Consider the following 19,915-nt stretch of genomic DNA (forward strand, 5'->3'; position numbering starts at 1 on the left):
TCACACACTGAGGCTCCATGCAGACAAGCAAGAACTAAAAAAGCTTGGAAATAATCTTAGTAACTGGAAATAATCTTAATTACTGATGAGAATATGCATTATTTAGAATACAGGTATGCCTTGGGTAGTAAATTTAGGCACTGATGTTTGGTGCATTTAACTACTGTAACACACCACCTTCACTATTTGTTTCAGATGAGAACTTGGCAATGTAGAACAGTACTTCAGGATGAGAACTGGGAAATAAACCAGATCCAAGTCATGTAACCGGTGAGACCCAGAGAGTTGCCCCATACCTTTTTCCACTACAAAGGAGGGAAAAAACCCAACAGAATTGCTAAGAAAACTACGAGATTCTTAGCATGACAGGTTAACTCACTCTACTTTAGTGAACAAAATACTCTTCATGAAGTCATCTACTTCTCTGAACCCTGTTGAAGATAAAAGACAGAGATGGCTGGCAAAGATAGCTACACAGAACCAAAAAAATCCATGATGCTACCACGGCCATGCTTTTCAGAAATAAGAAGCACAACTTTACAGTAACTGTTCTAACATACAGCATGTTGAGTTCTGAGAAGTGAAACCATCACCCAGCAGTCATTGCTTTAGATATTTATTGCTGTGACTGATTGAATCATCCACAGGTTTTTAAGTGATGAATTATGTGTTTTCATCTAACTAGTTCCCAGTCATGAATTTTTGAGTGCATAGCAAAAAACCACACCATCATAAATAGCTAATAAAATATTCTTATTTCATTTGTAACATTATCTTTTAGAAATACTACAATAATTTAATATAAAAGCTTTAAATATTAAGTATATTTATAACTTAGACAAAGCTCAAAGAAATATCGCAGAATCACAGAAGAATAGACTGGCATTATAATGCATAATGTTCCTCTGTGGTGTTCTAGCATTAAAGCTGCTTAAAAGTTCCTTTGCCACAGTATTTGTAGCAGAGTAATTTGTGTGGAAATTGAGATTTCAATCCCCTGGGCCTTGGTAACTCTCACAGAATAGAAACTCCTCTAAAGCATGCACAGTGGGATATTTGAATATGTTCAAAAAACCCTCCAAAGTTACACTTGCTGAAATGTAGAGACCTTCCTAGCTAGCAGTAAGAGCTAGGAAACAGCTCTAACAGTTGTATCAGGGCTTTCTCAATTTCTTGTACATACAATGTGAAGCACTGATTTTGGCTCTAGAAGCCCTAGATAATTTAAAATTCTCACCTAATAGCTTACTGTAATAGATGAAATGTAGATATAATCACTTGGCCACAAGCTCTGAAATGTTCTCACTGCATAGTCCTATCCCCTGCATTCTGCATTTCAAGCAGCCCAAAAAAATATTCAGGGAAGGATTCTACATCTGCTTTACCCTGAAACACTGATCTGATAGATTATATTTATGAGAAGGTAAATTAGGATGTTATCAATTTCAGTTACTGTCTGTTTAGCTGGGAACTGTCTCAGTTTTATTAAATGTTCCTATTCTGTTAAATAATATGTCTGTGTCCTAAGAAAGATACTCCTGTGGTGTATATATAGTATTATAATCAAAAACATAAGGCAAACCGCAGAACTTCACAGCAGCACATCCATATATATGGATACAATGTTTAACGTATTTCTGTTTAACGCTGTTAAACATATGTTAGTACGGCACTGTATCTGGCTTTACCACCATGCCCCTAAGGAGAACTCATTGGCTGACCCCATTCTGATGCAGCTAAATTTTTTTTGGCCGTTCAGTCTAGCTTGCAAATTTTGAACTGTCATGTATAGTATGCTTACTGCTGTCAGCTGCATGAGTCTAAGGGATCACCTTCCTCCATTTTCACTAATGAATTAAAAAACTGTTCTCAAACGTTTCCAGATCTGCTTGATATGGAGCAAGAATGTTTCACATAAACTGACAGAACGCATGAATGGCTCACCTACTAGATATATTACATTGAAAATATTTCTTCTATTTTTTTATCCCCCACTCACTATAAATGATTAATATTAAACAGACGAGCTACATAAAGAGAGAGAATGTGGGAGAGGATGCATCACCATAACCTTACATTAGGTGCAAGAATCAGATTCAAGACTTTGTTCTGGCCAGTATGGAGTAATGTACGCAAAAAGAAGCAGAAGTTATTCGAAACTCTTTAACAATGTTGTTGCATTTAGTAACCTCTATGAAGGTGCAGGAAACTTGGAGGAAAGTCTGTGAGAATCAAATTGAGATTTTCTCCCAATCCAATACACCACTTTAGGCAATGGGTACAATGGGAACTGCGAGTGAGTCCTAACATGTACATGACTGCATGAACAGTGTCCTTTTTATCATTAGAAAGCGTTGTCCTTTACATTGATGCTATTCTTTTCAGCAGTCAAAAATAAGAAGCAGAGATAGTTCCATTTCTCTTTTACTGACTCCTATAAATCCAGAAAAAGAAGCTGGTTCTGTTTGAGGATAAATAGTAATTAACCGTACAAGACATTGGTGAGATCACCTTAGAATTGCTGTACTAAATACATTCAGATTAGACAGTAATGAGCATGAAGAACAAACACTTCATATTTAGATATTCTTTGCCAAAAGACAAGGATTCTCCTCCCTAATGGCACAGATACGTAACCCAAAACAATTATATGTTACTAAACAAGGGGAGTGTACTGTCATCCAAGTTCCTAATCACCAGATTTAATTTGTATACACAGTGAGAGTTGCTGTTGCCAAACACTCATTATGAATGGGCTGTAGCATCACATATTTTGAGCATAATCTGTACAAAAAATGAGGTAGTTATTGACTTTGTCTCCTTAAGGACCAGAGACTTTGCACACACTATACAGACCTTTCTTTCTTACAAATAGGATTCTTCGCTGTTCAGTAACTTCACTGCTTTGAAACTAGAAATACATTTCTCCAGCTTTCTAGCTGGAGGTCACTGCTATGTGGTACAGTAACCTCTACAGACCACATAAAATGAATGTTTCTTCAAAGAAGAAAATCTGTACTGGCCTATCTTCTCTTGTTGCTGAAGCTGTAAATACAAGATTTGAAATAAAATTATCTAAAGGTCACATCCAAATAGTGAACTTGGGTAACAAAGGTTAGGCACAATAATCCAACTCGGTTTCTGTTGTGGCATACAGAACACTGGGCCAAACATAAATTCTTGGATTCAATCCTTGCATTCATTTACTTTAATTCAGTACCCGGTGGGCTGCACCTGAGGGTGCTGAGAAAGCTGTTTGACATCCTTGGAAGGCTGCTTTCTATCATGTCTGAAAGGCCATGAAAATTGGGGAAGGTACCCAATGACTAGGAAAGGCAAACACTGCACTTACCTCCCCAAGAAAGCCAAAAGGATGATCTGGGGAACTAAGGCTAGTAAGCCTCACTTTAGTCCCCAGGAAGATCATGGAATGGAACCTCTTAGAAGCTATTTCTAGGCAACAGAAGGAAAAGAAGGTGCTGGACATGACCCAGCAATGTGCACCTGCAGCCCAGAAACAATCGACCTGGCTGCATCAAAAGAAGTGTGGCCAGCAGGGCAAGGGAGGTGATTCTGCCCCTCTTCTCCACTCTGGTGATATTCTACCTGGAGTGCTGCATCTAGCTCTGGAGCCTTCAACATAGAAAGGACATGGAAGTGTTGGAGCAGGTCCAGAGGAGGGCCACAAAAATGACCAGAGGACTGGAGCACCTCTCCTGTGAGGACAGGCTGAGTGAGTTGGGGTTGTTCAGCCTGGAGAAGAGAAGGCTGCAGGGAGACCTTATTGCAGCCTTTCACCACTTAAAGGGGGCTTACAAGCAGGATGGGGACAGACTTTTTAGCAGCGCCTGCTGTGACAGGAGAAGGGGTGATGGTTCTAAACTGAAAGGGGGCAGTTTTAGACTAGTTATAAGGAAGAAATTTTTTACAATGAGGGTGGTGAAACACTGGCACAGGTTGCTCCGAGAGGTCGTAGATGCCCCGTCCCTGGAAACATTCAAGGAAAGGTTGGTCGGGGCTCTGGGCAACCTGACCTAGTTGAAGATGTCCCTGCTCATTGCAGGGAGTTGGACTAGATGACCTTTAAATGTCCCTTCCAAACCAAATTATTCTATGATTCTATAGGTTTATCAAGGGAAAAACATGCCTGAACAATCTGATTACCTTTTATAATGAAAAGACTAGGTTTGTGGAAGAGAAAACAGCAATGAATGGCACTTGCCTTGATTTTAGCATGGCTTTGACACTATCTCCTACAATATTCCTATACCCAAGTAGAGTCTGGAAGGGGGGACAACTGGGTGGCTAAAAGATTGGCTTGCTGGTTGGGCTCAGAAGGTTGTAGTTTATGGATCATACTCTACCAGGAGTCTTGTTAAAACTGGAGTACCCTCAACTCTGCCACTAGGCTCAGAAACCTGGAGGCTTGAGACCAGACTTTAGCAGTAAACCCTGAAAACAAGACAACTTTGAGCACCTGTCCTGGTTCAGCTGGGGTAGAGTTAAATTTCTTTGTAGTAGCTAGTATGGGACTATGTTTTGGATTTTTGCTGGAAACAGTGGTGATAATGTGGGGATGTTTTAGTTGTTGCTAAGCAGCGCTTACACTGGTCAAGGACTTTTTCAGCTCCCCGTGCTCTGCCGGGTGCACAAGAAGCTGGGAGGGGACACAGCCAGGACAGCTGACCCAAACTGACCAAAGGGATATTCCATACCATATGACATCATGCTCAGCATATAAAGCTGGGGAAGAAGGAGGAAGGGGAGACATTTGGAGTGATGGCGTTTGTCTTCCCAAGTAACCGTTACGCGTGATGGAGCCCTGCTTTCCTGGAGATGGCTGAACCCCTGCCTGCCGATGGGAAGTAGTGAATGAATTCCTTGTTTTGCTTTGCTTCGGCGCGCAGCTTTTGCTTTACCTATTAAACCGTCATTATCTCAAACCATGAGTTACCTCACTTTTACTCTTCCGATTCTCTCCCCTGTCCCACCAAGGGGGAGTGAGCGAGCGGCTGCGTGGTGCTTGGTTGCTGACTGGGGCTAAACCATGACAGTACCTCATGCTCTTCCATGTCTTCTGTCACTAGGTCCCCCCCTCCCTACTGAGAACCAGGTCCACTCTTTTATTGGCCTTCCTTTTGCTGCCAATGTTCATATAGAAAGCTTTGCATATCCTTCTCTATGCTCAGCTCTAGCTCAGCTTTTCCTTTCCTAATTTCAACTCTGCATACCTGGGCAATGGCTTCATATTCCTAAGTAGCTCATCCCTGCTCCGAGTTGAGTCAGGCATTTCCTATTCATCCTTGCTGGCCTTCTGCCATGCCTTCTTGACCACCCTCTTCCTTGAACAAGGATGAGCAGTAATTGGAACAAAGCTGCTACCAGACTAAGATTTAAGTAGTTAAAGTGTGGCTTAAGGCTCTAGTTAGTAGATGGTAAGTCACTCTGAGAGGAAAAATAATCTTTATATCCTGACCTTGGCTCTCAGGGGAGGGAGACAAAACTAGCAGTCTAGACATGGCACTTCAAGCTGAACACTTGAGGAGGCTACACATTACTGTTCTATGTTCTTTCTGGCCCAGGAAATTTTGCTGAAGTGTTGTAGCTCAACAAGTACAGCAAAAGTGCCCCCTCCTTTCCTTACAAATCAGGCTAACTTGTAGCATGGACATTATAGTACTTCTCAGGAAAATGCATAATGTAAATTTGCCCTTCATGATGGTGTACTCACTACACCTAAAATTCCCAAAACTTATGTGAATGTTCTAATCATTAAACTAAAAGACACCACTACCTCCACATTTAGTATAGAAACCCAGTTCCGCCAGTACACATGTTAAATTTGTTCTTGACATGCCATTCAGTTTTGGCCTCTCTTGATATGTAAGCTGCATCTTGCTTTGATATCTCAGGGAGCATACCACAAGATTCCTCCTCTCTGACTCTAAATAAATAGCCACTTCAGTTAGTAGTGTAGTTGCTGTTCTTCCTCTGGATATCAATAGCAAGGAATACAGACAGAGGTTCAAAGAGTGCAGATGCAATCACTGCCAGAGTCAGCTGGCAGTATGAAGTTGTAGAAGTAGCTAGGAAGGTCAAAATGATAAAGAAAATTTCTCTCCCTTTTCATTGATTAGATCTTGAGGGACTTTCTTGTTAGGTCAGCCTATTGTGTAAAAAGCTGAGAAGTTTTCATCGTCATGTAGACAAGATGAACAGCAGGTTCTGAGGTGCAGGATAAGGAAGGCTGGGGCTCAGAGCTGGCATTAAAGATAAAATACAAGATGAGTTATTTCAGCCAAGGCTTTGACTTGGTTTAACATAGAACTCAAGTGCACCTTTAGTCACTTCCAAATGTCAGTTTGTACTAATCTCATAGAGAAGATGACACTGTAGGAGTAGATCTGAGATTAAGAGAACAGCTTTTGAGAATGAAGGAATAATTTATGCTTTGCAGAAATGATGACTGAAACTTCACAGCAAAAAGTGGTTTCATTGTACTTGGTCATTTTTAGGCATCTTTTGGATCAGATGTCAAATAATTGCCAGTTTGAACCAGAATTTTGAATTTATGTATTGCAGCTTAACACATTTTAGCTACTGAAATCTTATTTCAAGTACTGGGTGGAAGTGTCAAGGTGTTGGCAGGGGCGGGGGACAGGCGAGCTGCAAGGCAGCTTCTGTGAGAAGAGGCCAGAGGCTGGACATAGACAGTTCCAGCTGGCTCCAGTGGACCTGCGGTAAGACACAGCTGAGCCCCTCAGCCAAGATGGTGGTGCCTCTGTGAAAATATATTTAAGAAAGGACAAAACACTATACAGGCAAAGTGAGGAGGCACGAAGTGAAGAATAATCTGGTGAGCACCATGGTCAGAGACGGAGGAAGAGGAGGTGCTGCATGTGCTGGAGCAGAGATTTCCCTGCAGCCCATGAAGGACACCATGGTGGAGCAGGTATTTGCCTGCAGCCTGTGGAAAGCACTCCTGACACAAGCAGGATACCAAAGCTGCAGCCCATGGAGGACCCCATACTGGAGCAGGTGGTTATTTCCTGAAGGAACTGTAGCCCGTGGAGAGCCCATGCTGAAACAGGTGTATCTTGAAGGACTACAGCCTGGGGAAAGGACACGCAGGAACAGGGGAAAGTGTAAGGAGGTAGGAACAGCAGAGAAGAGCTGTTATGGATTGACCACAACCTCCCATTCCCCATCTCCCTGTCCTGCTTGAGGCGGGGAGGCAGAGGAGCTGGGATTGAAGTTGAGCTGGTGAAGGGGGGAGGGGGGAAGAAGGGAAAAAAGTGTTGCTTTATGTTGTCTTTGTTTCTTACCATCCAAAAATCTACTTTAATTGGCAATAAAATGTATTAATTTTCCCCAAGTCAAGTCTGGTTTGCCCATGATGGTAACAGATAAGTAATCTCCCTTTATCTCGACCCATAAATTCTTTCATCTTTATTTTCTTCTCCTGCCCTGCTGATGAGGGGCACTGAGAGAGTGGCTGGGTGAGCATCTGGCAGCTGGCCAAGGTCAACCCAACAGATTTTAGGAAAAAAACTTTAGTCTTTGCAAGAGATGTTAGAATTATTTAGTTAACCTCAAACAGGGAAAAATCAGAAAATAAAGACTTAAGAATTTCCTAGTCTGTCAATGAAGGCAGTAAGGACTTGGTAATCCTAGAATCCTTTAAAATGAAGCAATTAGGGATTATCAAACAAAATTCTACAGTCAAAAAACCTGTACTCTTAAACCCATTTTGCAGCAGACTTGGTGACCCAAACACTTATGATTTATACTTGAATATAAAATAAATTTTTTATTAATATTAAAAATATTTCACTTCAGGCATGTCTGAATCATCTGGATTACACTTTGACATAAGTTTGTTCAGATGGTAAAATTGATAAAGGAGAATTGATTAACACCTCAATCATGAAAACAACCTTCAGGGTAAGTGATCATAATACATTATGTTTAATTACTTATTCCTTTTAAGATGTTACATTGCCTAGCTGAAGAGAAAGTAATATTAGAGTTTTAATTAACAGTTTTAAATATCAAACTCAGTGGAATATACATATATGTATTTTTTCTTGTTTTATTCTTTACGTAAGTGTGTACCACTGCTCATTCAGAATGCAACATCACATTGATTTGCGATGACAAGTTATACTCATTGATTATACTTTCTTATTTTGCTTTTAAATTTAAATTGCTGATTATGTTCCATTTAATTTATAATTCCACAGTCATGAGTTCCATATGTTTTGCACTGTATCGTCAGATTCTCTAAAAAAGGTTTAGTAACTTATCAAGCCAAAATTAGAGCTGAAAGAGCTTTTGGTTCTACTTTCATTTCCTTAGGTTATGAGCAAATTTCCAGTATTTATAGCAACATTTATGAAATCAAAGGATTCTGGAATCATATAAAGTAAAACAGTTCCTGAGTGAGACATATTTAAAAGGGTATCTTAATGTTAAAAGATGATTATGTAAGCATGGTGTTTTCTTACTCAAAAGGTCTATCCTTTATGTACATTAAGTCTCATATTTGGTACATTACCAAGCACAACGGTTAGAGTTGCTTGTTTCTTTACATTTGCAGTACAAATTCGACAGTTCATGTTACAACCATTAACATTCATCACTCCAGCCAAGGAATGGCTGGCCATTTAGACAAAACAGGTTTTAGATTCAGTGACTGAGGAGGTATCTTTCAGTTTTATGTTGTTATATCTAACACTCAGGTACCATCAACATACAGACAATAAGTACTAACAACTGTGATCTTGAGTAAAGAGCTATTCTACTTCGGACTTTCAGCCGTGGATTTTTTTCACAGTTAGTTCTATAAACCAGGAGAGACTTTTCTCACATAAAGACGGGAGGTATGGAACAAGAATGATCAGACCGGGGAATTAAAGAGTTCACAGAATTTTGTAGCTAACAGGTTACCTAGAGACTTTATGCTATGCTATTGTTAAGTTTCTTTGTGGTGCCTAAGCATTAAACACCAAAAATAGTGTTCCAGGCCTGCATCTTTCAACATGAAAGATTAATGCTATTTCAAATAAATCAACAGTTTTTTCCAATAGGGTGTAAAACCAGGAAAAATTCATGATATTTTTGTGTGCTTGGAAGTGACAGGTCAAACTAACATAAGGAGACAGTTTGTAGTTTTAGTATGCCGAAGTCATAGTTCTGAAGGCACAACGTAAGTACTTACATAGATCCTTTTGGGCAACAAGGATCTCGTACACTGCATATATACAGTTGCTAAAGGGCAAATACAAGTTAAAGAACAGCAGCAGCTGATAGAGCTGGAATAATTAGATCTTGCATTGTCAAGAGTACCTAGTGGAACTGAGCAGTATTGTTTCAGGGAGAAACACTGGCCAGCCAAAGCAATTAAAAAAAACAAGAGGGGCTAAACTGGAGACTGAAAGTTCATGTCACTGGGTCCTCCACACCTTTGAGGTGGCCTTGCTAGCCAGTGTGACTGAGGACAACTAAATATAAGGAGAAGGCTACTGCAGAAGAGGGGATGCACTCATCCCCAGAAGGTATTTTGCACAAAAAAAAAAAAAAAGATTAGATGATTATTTGATATTATCCTTTTGTTACTTTTCTCCTTTTTCTAACACAGCACTGTTTCATTAATTCACTTTTCTTCTCATTTTGGGCCAGGAATAAAAACAATTTATTGAATGCCCAGATCACTTAGTTTTATTTTCCAAAGTATCTGGAGTGAGGACTTTAGCCAGGGTTTATTAGTGATATCTAGGGTTTAATATGACCATTGTTGCTGCCAATTACATCCTGTCAGAAAGGATACATCTGTGCATTTGTCATCTGAGCTGTGATTACTTTTTGTAAGAGTCTACCTGAGCTGCAAAACAGTAAATTTTATCTTAGCAGTGTTGAGAAAAAGTCATATTTTAATAGTTAATAAATTATTTTTAAAGTACTTTTGATAAAAAGCTATTTAAAATGAAATAAAATTACAAACAATGTAAAATAAGCCCAAAATAAGATAAATTTATGGAAGATGTAACGTTTTGAGATCCATTAGCTGCCAAAATTTTAGAGTTTATAAAGCAGAGATCAGTGTCTAAAGGCTCCTTTCTCTAAGACATTAAATTACATGACAAGAGAAAAGATTCATAATGTCTCATGAAAATTAATACTTTTGAAATGTTTTTAAAAATTAAATATAGTAATATAATTTGGCCTAACCATTTAATGTATTGTAATTTGTTTTCATTCACATTTACAAATCTAGAATATTTTAATTAGTCAATGATTGACATTTTCTCTGTGCAAGTACAATAAAACATTTTTGAAAATCAAATGACAATTGAAATGAATACATGCTTTTATATATCTTTAAAGATGCCTTGTCCGTGACAGAAAACAAATGCGGTTCATAGATTTATGAAATTACTGGGGATGAAAGTGGAAATACACCTATCTTTCAAAGAGTTAGATAAATTACTTTTGTTATACTGTTATAAATTCAGTACCTTAAATACTAACATTTTGTAGTTTTAAAGCATTTTCTTTCAGTATTTATAATTCTAAAGCTTAGTACTCTCAAACAGTACCATTATGTTTTCTGTAGTAGAGGTAACATAAAACCAAAAAACGTTTGTTAAATAATATGAAAAATGAGCTATTAGCTATTTGAATTGTAATTGCTAGAAAAAGTTTTCAGAACCTCAAACTATCAGAGAACTACGCTACAATTCTGTATGTTTGCCAAGGAAACGTATACTTGACACATGCTCTTTTTGCTTCATAATCCAGAAAAGCAATATCTTGCTCTGCAAAGACCTTGCTTTGATATCAAATTACTTTCACTCACTTCTGGGCCTGCTAACACTACAACTTTGTTTTAAAGCCTTAGTTCAACTGCTGTACCAAACACTTTGTATCCAATGAGTTATTCCTTCAGACTTAATCTAACTGGTACATTGCATAGCAGATGTCCAAACAGTGTCACTTTAAGGGTGGGCAAAAATATCGCGGGTTATAATTTAGTGATGGGCAATCTACCACTAATTTTTGAGTAATGTTTCTGTGTTTGATAGACACCTGGATATCACACCACCCTTGTTAGTAAATAACTAACACTAAATAGTAAACAACTACTCTTGTAACTATACTAGAAAGATTTGTACCCATAAATAACTACTTCTAATAGTAAACTACTACAGCTGATTAAAAAACCTTCTTACACTAAAAACCCATCATTCTATCCTTGTTGGCTAAATGTGTTAGGGAAAAGAACTCAAGTCAAACTGCTTATTCAGTAATGCAGTATCATGAAAAGAAAGCACACCCGCAGATTGCTTACTCCTTTTCAGATTACAGCCTCAGAAGCTCTTCAGGTACAGGTGTCTTGTCTTTTATGAATATAGCTGGGAATTCTTACAGGAACATATACATAAAGGGGAAGACAACGGTTTTAACATCTATTAGTTAAAACTATAAATCTGCAGCACCACTGCCTAATGAACCAAAGTTTCTGCGATAACCAAGAAGTGCTATTCAGAACACAGCCCTTCTAAAGAAAATGGGGGGGGGGGGGGGGGGGGGGAGGGGGGAGTGTTTGAAAGAGCTTTTAAAGTTTTAGGCAAGAGAATTATATAGATTTTTCTAATTTTTGCTGAAATGTCAAGGATAATTTTGAAGAACACTGCACAAGCAGTATGTGGACAGAAGTTTGTGGTGAATGGAAGAAGGATATACATCTATATATATATTCCCAAAACTGTACTTGTTCTTTGTTCTGTGGAGAAATTACATTCCTCTCAGTTCAGTGGATGTGAATTGCATCCTTTCTGATCTTATGAATTACGTGGTATTCATTACACGCTGGAATGGGTAGGAAAAAAACATTTTTTGCAGCAAGAAGGCAGCAATGATATAACTTGAGGCAGACAGCTATAAACATTTCCACAGTCGTATGACCCCATGTGTTTTCAGGTTGCTTAAGCTGGATGTATCAAAACATTAAGTATGGACTACTTGTTCTGCAGCATGCAGATCATTTAAATAAATGTCAACATCATCTTACAGAGATTTTGCTACATCTCTACCTGTTAAATACTGTCATCAGTTCTCTAAAAATGTAAAGATTAACACAAAGTCAGCAGTGTCAGTCCAACAGGTCAGCAAAGTTCTGTGCAAATTCAAATGACACAGTAGCATTTCATTATGTCTGTAAGATTTACTCTGTACCTATGGTAATACTTCTTTTTCTTGGTTGAATTCAAAACATTGATTTTCTTTGCACTATACAATCTCTCTTTTAATGTGTTTCAGCTGCATGTATGGGTGAATAAAGAAATCGTAAATCAAGCCTTAATGTAAATAACATCTTAGGCTACTTATTAAGAACTGAATCAAAGTTCTATTTGAATTAATATTGATTTATCCTCCAGTAAGCAGATGATCCTGTGTACTCTTCCTTGATTTCGTTGAGGCCACTGGTATAAAATTAAAAACATATAAAACCTGTGAAATAGCCTTCTCCACTGTGATAGAGAGCAGACCATACCTGTGAATCCAGGGGGACAGAAACACTGATATCCTCCAAGCTTGTTGATGCAGCTTCCTCCATGCAAGCAAGGCAAAGTTTCGCACTCATTTACATCCATCTCACACAGAGACCCATAGTATCCAGGTGCACAACTACAGATGAATCTTCAGAAAAGGGAAAAATCAGGTAAGGCAACAGAACTAAGCAATATGATCTGTTCCAAAGTTCTGAAGCTGTATGTATGTCCTGATGTCAAGCCGGTGTCCCTAATCATCATCCATACTAAAATAATGAACAGACTTTTCTCATTTCCATGTTTCTGAAGCAGAGTGATCTACTCCTTTTTAAATCAGTAGAAAATTCCTGCACAATAATATTAGCTGAAGGTACAAGGAATGACTTAAAGACTAATGTTCTTTTGACACAAGTCTCTGAATAACTGTAGAGTGTTGTGAAACAAACAAATTTTTTTCTTACTTACACTTAGCTTTTAGTAAACATTAAAAAAGGTCACTGTTGGAAGCTGAAGCGAGAGATATAGCAATCTAACTGAAGACCAATTTCCTTTATTTCACTCTTATTCAAATTTAAAAAAAAAAAATAAAGGTGAGGAAAAGAACAAGTTGTGCTGAAGACAGTTTCGCTTCTATTTTCCTCTCAGGTCACTTAAGAAACAAATAGCTAAGTCAGTAGCATTTGCCTACCTCACTTTAATACAGAATCCTTGTCATACACTGAAGGTCCCACCCAGACCTCAAGGCAGCAAGCAGACTTTATACATACAGAAATCAGGGAATTGCTTTTCATTTAGTAGTAACTAACCTGTTTACGAGATCCAGGCAAGTTCCATTGTTTTTGCAGGGTCTTGATAAGCATTCATTGATCTCCACTTCACATACTGTCCCAGTAAAGCCATGTTGGCAGAAGCACCTAGTGAAAAGGATGTCATAATATTACTTTTTAGTTTAATATAAAAATATTCGGGGAAAAAAGTGGCAGATTTTGAGAGGTATGGATTAGGTGCTTCCAAAATTATTATTATTTTTTTTTTCTGATCATTACAAAGTGCTGAATTTTAACAAGCTTCACAAGTACAGCGACTGCAGCCCAGGAAAAAATATTTTTGCCATTGTTAGTTGAAGGCCACAGGCTTTGTGCTGACCCCACTGTGCAAGGGCTCAGAACTTGCCTTGGCCTGAGCTGGTGTTCACTTTTTTTGACACCTGCCCTGGAGCCAACTGACTGCTGCCTCTCATGCTTTAGCTTCAGCTCTGGGAGTAGCATCTATAGTGAGGGTGTGACACAGTGCAATAATCACGGCATTACAAGCAATAGCCTTTTGTGTCCCTGTGGGCTGGGGAAGCTGGTAAATGGTGCAAAGGAAGAAAATTGTGGTAAGGAAACATACAAAAATAGCTCCAAGCAGGCCTGAGACTGAGATGAGAAAACCCCCACCATAAATATCACACTTCTCCTGGCAAAGACTTCCAGATGCTGATGACTTGCAGTAACACTGCCAAGTCTTCTTGAGGAACAGTGAAACCACTGATCACAGGACCCAGACGGACATTGTGATGGTAATCGTAACAAAGGTAAGAGATAATTGCAAGATTTCTTATATAACAATTGTAACTACATTGTTCATTAAGCTGTTTTCTATTAATTTCAACTTAGACTATTAGTATTATTGTAACTGAACTAATAACATCTCTTTGTTATATTTTGATTAGATTATTAAGATATTAATTAGCCCTACAACAGATCCTTGGGTCTACCATGTATAGTGTTCATGTATGCCTTTTTGTCCACAAGAAGATTTTGAGTGTCACATAACAGCGTCAAATGAGTCACAAAAATGACATATTGTATCATTGAAGGACAGCAAACATAATACAGGCAAAGTACCAAAAGAATAGCTAGATGATAAACACCCATGTATCATACTGAATATCTGTCATTCAAATAATTTTCCTCACCTGTAATGGTTAATCCCATCCACGCAGAGACCTTCATTCTGGCATGGATGTGAGATGCACTCATTACTATTAACTTCACAGTAAGTACCTTCAAATCCTGAAACAGATTATATGAACTGTGAATGAGTCAATTCTACTACCTAATGTGAACATAAGGGTCACAGATCCTCTTGGAGGTTTGGCTGCCTCAGCTCCGGACCAACTTAGACTATGCAGGTGGCAGGTCTGAAACACCTCAGCTGCCCTTGAAGCTGTTCAAGAGAGAGCTGACAGAAGCATCAGTGGTGACTACCCCTCTCTTGCAAGCAAGACATCTCAGGCTCTTTGCCCTTTGTATCTGATGGACCTGCGCTGCAGCCATGCACATACCTAGCCATGTACCTGCTTATCTCGATGCTGATGTTCGCCTTCAGGCTAGTTCCCTGGCTTGACCTTTGACCTGACCCATTCCCTGTAGACTTGACTGATGAGCTGGCATACTATGCTGATCCTGGACACCATCACTGGCCCTGTCCTGCTCGCCTCATTCAGATACTGTCAGACAGGACCCTTGACAGTGAGGTTCCTGCCCTGGCAGCCTTGGTAAGACCCTGGCTTACCTTCGCTTCTGGAGCAGCAAGTCCTCACTGCTCTCTGACTCTAAGATCAGGGGCAGCAAGTGAGTACAATCTTAAAAGAACCCTGTCCACTTATTTTTGTTCCTTAGCTTCAACAAGTTAATTTCCAGAAAGTATAAGAAGTCTTAACATACTTAACTGAACCAGAGAGAACTGATTTGGATGGAATAACTAAAAGCTAATTCAATAATTAATATATTACAGAGTATAACCGAAGTCAGAGAGACCTCATCTATTCAAAGCAGTCACCAGTAGATGAGAAAAAATATTTAACTGGTTTTAATATTTAAATGAAGAAAAAATGTGATCAAGATGTTATCTGTCCAGTACACTATTTGCATAATACATTGCATTTACCTGTGTAAACATCCCAGAATATGTGCTGAAGAGAAATAAGAGATTTTTCAGTGATATAAGAATGCAACTTTTGCTCTTAAGACAGCATACTATGTCTTACAATATTCACATTAACAAATGTTCTACTAAATACACAGTTGTGTTAAAATTATATACAGTGGATAAACTATAGCTACTTAGTTGAAATTTGCACAAACTGAATATATCTTTCAACTGATGTAGTAATTAAACCATTACATCGAACAAACTATTTGCACTGCAGTGTCTCTAATACACATGAGTGCTGAGAGCAGACTGACTAAAGAGCATTTATGGTGTTCACCAAAGTGCTTTTGAACACCATTTAGATATCAAAATTAAATTAAAACAACTATAAAAACAACCACTGAAATTCAGTCTATATTATTATAAATATCATGAACGCTTTACTGGATTCTCTACTAAAACAACAAAAATTATCAGTACCGTTTTGATACTGAGATAAGGATAGTAATGACTTTTATTGTTATATCATGTATTTGCATTTCAAAGTACTTCATGAAAGTGGGGAAATAATTAAAGATCAGAGTTAGAACAGTATAGCTTATTTTTACCTAAAGAAAATCATTACTTGGAGGAATTAAGTGGCTTGGTCAGAGCTGTAGGGAAAGCTGTGGACAGAAGCCTCTGTTGGCACTCCAAGGTATGGTTTAAACATCATCCCACATGAAAGCAGTTGATGTTTTCTTCTTACCAGGATTTTTTTCTGTTCAAAGTCCTTCCTGGCTAGACCTGACTGAAATGGGTTCTGAATATTTGCTGAAGGTTTCACAGCAGTGTCCGCTACGAAGCTGGAAAATAAAGCCTGGAACATATCTTGAACTAACCTTTCAATTATAGTAACTTACACTCATGATATTATTCTTTTTTTTCAGAAATATCTTGTGTGAAGTCATACCGTTATTTATTCCCTAGTTGTACAATGTCTCACAAGAAGTTTATAAAAGCATTGCCATTATAGGGGACAAAAATTCTCTGTCCCAGTGTATGGCTTTGAAGTAGTTCCCTCAGCAGAGGCAACCTTGTTATATTCTGAATGGTTTCATTTGTTATTTGCAAACGAGCCAGAACCAGAGCGAACAATCCAAATACTTTTCTTACTTGCAGCATGTGTAATCTGCATCTTAATAAAGGAACTTGAGCCTTCATCTGTATCTACCTGAAGTTCAATTAAGGAAAAAGGAGATGTAGGAGGACTGTAACTTGGGCTGTGGCATGCTAGCTCAATGTTCAGTACTAAACCTGGTGACATCAAGTATACAGCAGACACACACACAAATCAGGAGTTGTTCTTTTGACACATGCTACTGCAGCACCACTGAGTAAGTGCAGAACAGACAATAACTTGTTTCTCTAACTCCAGTTTGATTAAGAAATTGGAGGGCATAGAAAATGTGAGAGACCAGGACCACAGGATCACTTGTAGCCAACTTCCTCATCTGTGACTCCTCATTTATTTGTAATCTTTGACATTTCTGAAACTAAGTTTTGTTACAGAGTAGAAGACTATGTCAATGGGCAGGGAAAAGGGGACTTCACTGAAAAGTAGTACACTGAAAGAAGGTAAACCTGTGTCATACTATAAATAACTCAAAGTCATATAGACAGTTTTTAGTTTTATAAGGTAATCAGAAAAGGGTGTGAAGATAACATAAAGTAAAACTTAAAAAATACTAAGAGAATTTATGTGGAATAGCTTCTTATTCTTTTGTGATACTATATAACATCTGAGCAAGCATCTTTAAAAAAAAATACACAGTTGTCAGATTAAAATACATAAAAAGGAAAACAGAGGGCATTCATCGTTCTGCTTCTGCCTGTTGTCCCCACTTGGTTATGGATGTTTTATAGTCTTTTTGAAGTAAATAGTACTGAAATGAATACATAAAGCACCATTTAGACACATTTTGACTGCAGCAGTACACATTTCTCCAGCCCATAGCAAAATATAGCTACCTTGAACAGACATAAAATAAGCAAATGTATAGCAGGCATGCTACTTTATCTATTATTCCTACAAATGGACAAAAATACCATTTTCATCAAAAGATTTTACTGGCTATCTACTACATTATAAAATACGCAATCTGTGTGTTCAACTTACTATTCAATTGTCTTTTTAAACTGACATAAATTAGCTCAGTCCTTTTTTATAAAAAGGTCATTTTTTGCTTAATGACATATACTGTTAAAAATTACACAGAACTACTTAGATGATCTTTTGATCCACAATGAAAACTTGTGAACTCATACGGCAACTTTTTCTATGGAATTTTAACCTTGTTAGCAATTTTTACAGAAGATTTCAGCAAAAACTTCTACTTTCACCTAAAACAACAAATCAGAAATACTAAAATGTTCTTAAAAGGACCTCAAAAATATTAGCATTGTTTAACTTTATTTCATTCATAATTTCTTCATGTCCGTGCTGTAGTATATCTGTAGTTTATGAAGCTTGTACAAAGGATGCTTCAGTAAAAGCATATGCTAATAAGCCAATTTTAATTCACTCCTGATGCATGTTCTCAGAGTAAATTACAAAAATAAAGAAGTGCAACACCGTGCACATCACTGGTACAAACAGGAGAGGTCAAACCTTGTAACGTATACTACAATGTTAGGATTAAAATATTTTTAAAATGTTTATTTTATGAATATACTTAGACATCAATCATACTACTTACAGAGCCAAAGCAATACTTAAAATGCTCACACTTATGCCAAACAGGTTTAAGGAAAGAATTAACTCGGTAGTTTATTTGCATAGTGCTTGTTGAAGCTATGAGATACCTCATGGGTCTAACATGCACGGATTCATGTCATTCATGTAGTTTACGTGATGGTCAAGCACAATTTAAAGGGTAATTAATACACTAGGTTATTTGTATAAGCTACAATTGCTGCTGTGATCTTCTGGGTTACTTAAGCTAAAATTAATGTATGGATGTAATTTTTATGGTAATGTAGACATGTTTCCAAATTACTTCATGTGTTGCAAGAGGAAAGAAAAAAAGACAACACAGGGAAATGAACTTAGAACGTTTAACGTGTCAGATGTACTACTGAAAAATTTATTCAGTTGCAAAGAGATCGCAGTATGTAAAAAGACACTCACTTAATGCAGCCAACAAAACTTTAATGCCTAAGTTGTAGTTTATACTGTGAATACAATTAGTTCATATGAATTGTAAAACAGTAATTTTTATTTTAAGCCAACTATTTCGTAGAGTGGTACATTACTGGAAAGCCTGAAAATATGCCTGGTGCTGTAATGTATTGTTACTGTGGCAATATTTAGTACTATGTGTAAGAAAGTAATATGCACATTTAAATGCAACTACTTGCTGCCTTTGCTACTGCAAATCAGTCAAACTTAAGACCCAAACTATAAATCAATAGCACATGTAAATGATTTGATGTAGCTCTCCAGCCATATACTTTACAAGGTAGCTTCTCCACATGTCAAACCCGAGTGACACATTAAAATTGCAATTTTTTACCTTAGTGTTTTTTATGTGGAAAACCTGAAAGTTTTCTGAACTCAAGTCAAACCATTCTGAACTTCTAAACTGAAAGATGCATCTAATCAATGTGGAAGAGCAAATGGCACACATTGTCACTTGTGAACACAGAATCCACTAGATACCTGCTCAATATTTCCAATATTGAATTCAAGAAACGAGGCTTTTTTCTTTTCCAGGTGGCCAATACAAAGGATAGACAATGTCATTATAAAGTCTGACAAATAAATGGGTTTTCTTTGTCAAACTTTTTACAGTGTTTTTCCTGCCACATTAGAGAAACTGAAAATGTAAACAGAATCTTTTAAAATCACTGGGAGACAGTATTTCATTTAAAATATTTATTTGTCATTTTAGGGAAAGTGTATAGGGTTTTTGGACGAAGTGAAATGTATCTCAAATGTCATCAGTTTTTGTAGTAAAGGATAGCAATTTCAAGACTTTCAGAAATTAACAGAGATGAAAAACAACTGAAAATCATTGCAATTCTTTGCATTAGGAAATTTACTTTTATTTCTGTATTTCTAACAGTTCGGGTAGCATGAAAGTGACTTTGATAATATAAGCTCTAAAAATGGCTGTGTTCTATGGAGAACATCACAAAAGCAGCTCATCTAATCTCAAGCCCTAGTTTTCTCATAGTCAACATTAGCACTACCGGGTGTGACAGCATGCTCAAATTTGCTTGCAATTTATGCACCAGCAGAATGATATAGTCATTTTAATTTACAGGAATTCCAGCATCCCTTGGTAGCTTTGCTGTCAATGGATGAAGCATTAAATGCTGTTACTTAAGAGGGGAGAGATCCTATTTTTCTACCTGTTTCTCTGAAATACGGGAAATGGCTACTGTGGATCTCAGAGCTG

At 37.7% G+C, this 19,915-nt stretch overlaps 1 protein-coding gene across 1 annotated transcript in view; it reads right to left on the reverse strand.

Annotated features, from left to right (window-relative positions):
* The window catches only part of EYS (eyes shut homolog), a 944,860-nt gene that overhangs the window by 530,255 nt on the left and 394,690 nt on the right, over nucleotides 1–19,915 (reverse strand). The window contains exons 23-25 of the mRNA XM_075087034.1: nucleotides 14,515–14,611; nucleotides 13,361–13,468; nucleotides 12,557–12,702 (exon numbers count right to left, since the gene is read on the reverse strand). Of these exons, the coding sequence (XP_074943135.1) occupies nucleotides 12,557–12,702; nucleotides 13,361–13,468; nucleotides 14,515–14,611 (351 nt within the window). The remainder of the gene's footprint in view (nucleotides 1–12,556; nucleotides 12,703–13,360; nucleotides 13,469–14,514; nucleotides 14,612–19,915) is intronic.

The sequence above is a fragment of the Phalacrocorax aristotelis genome, chromosome 3, assembly GCF_949628215.1.
Source record: "Phalacrocorax aristotelis chromosome 3, bGulAri2.1, whole genome shotgun sequence".
NCBI lineage: Eukaryota > Metazoa > Chordata > Aves > Suliformes > Phalacrocoracidae > Phalacrocorax > Phalacrocorax aristotelis.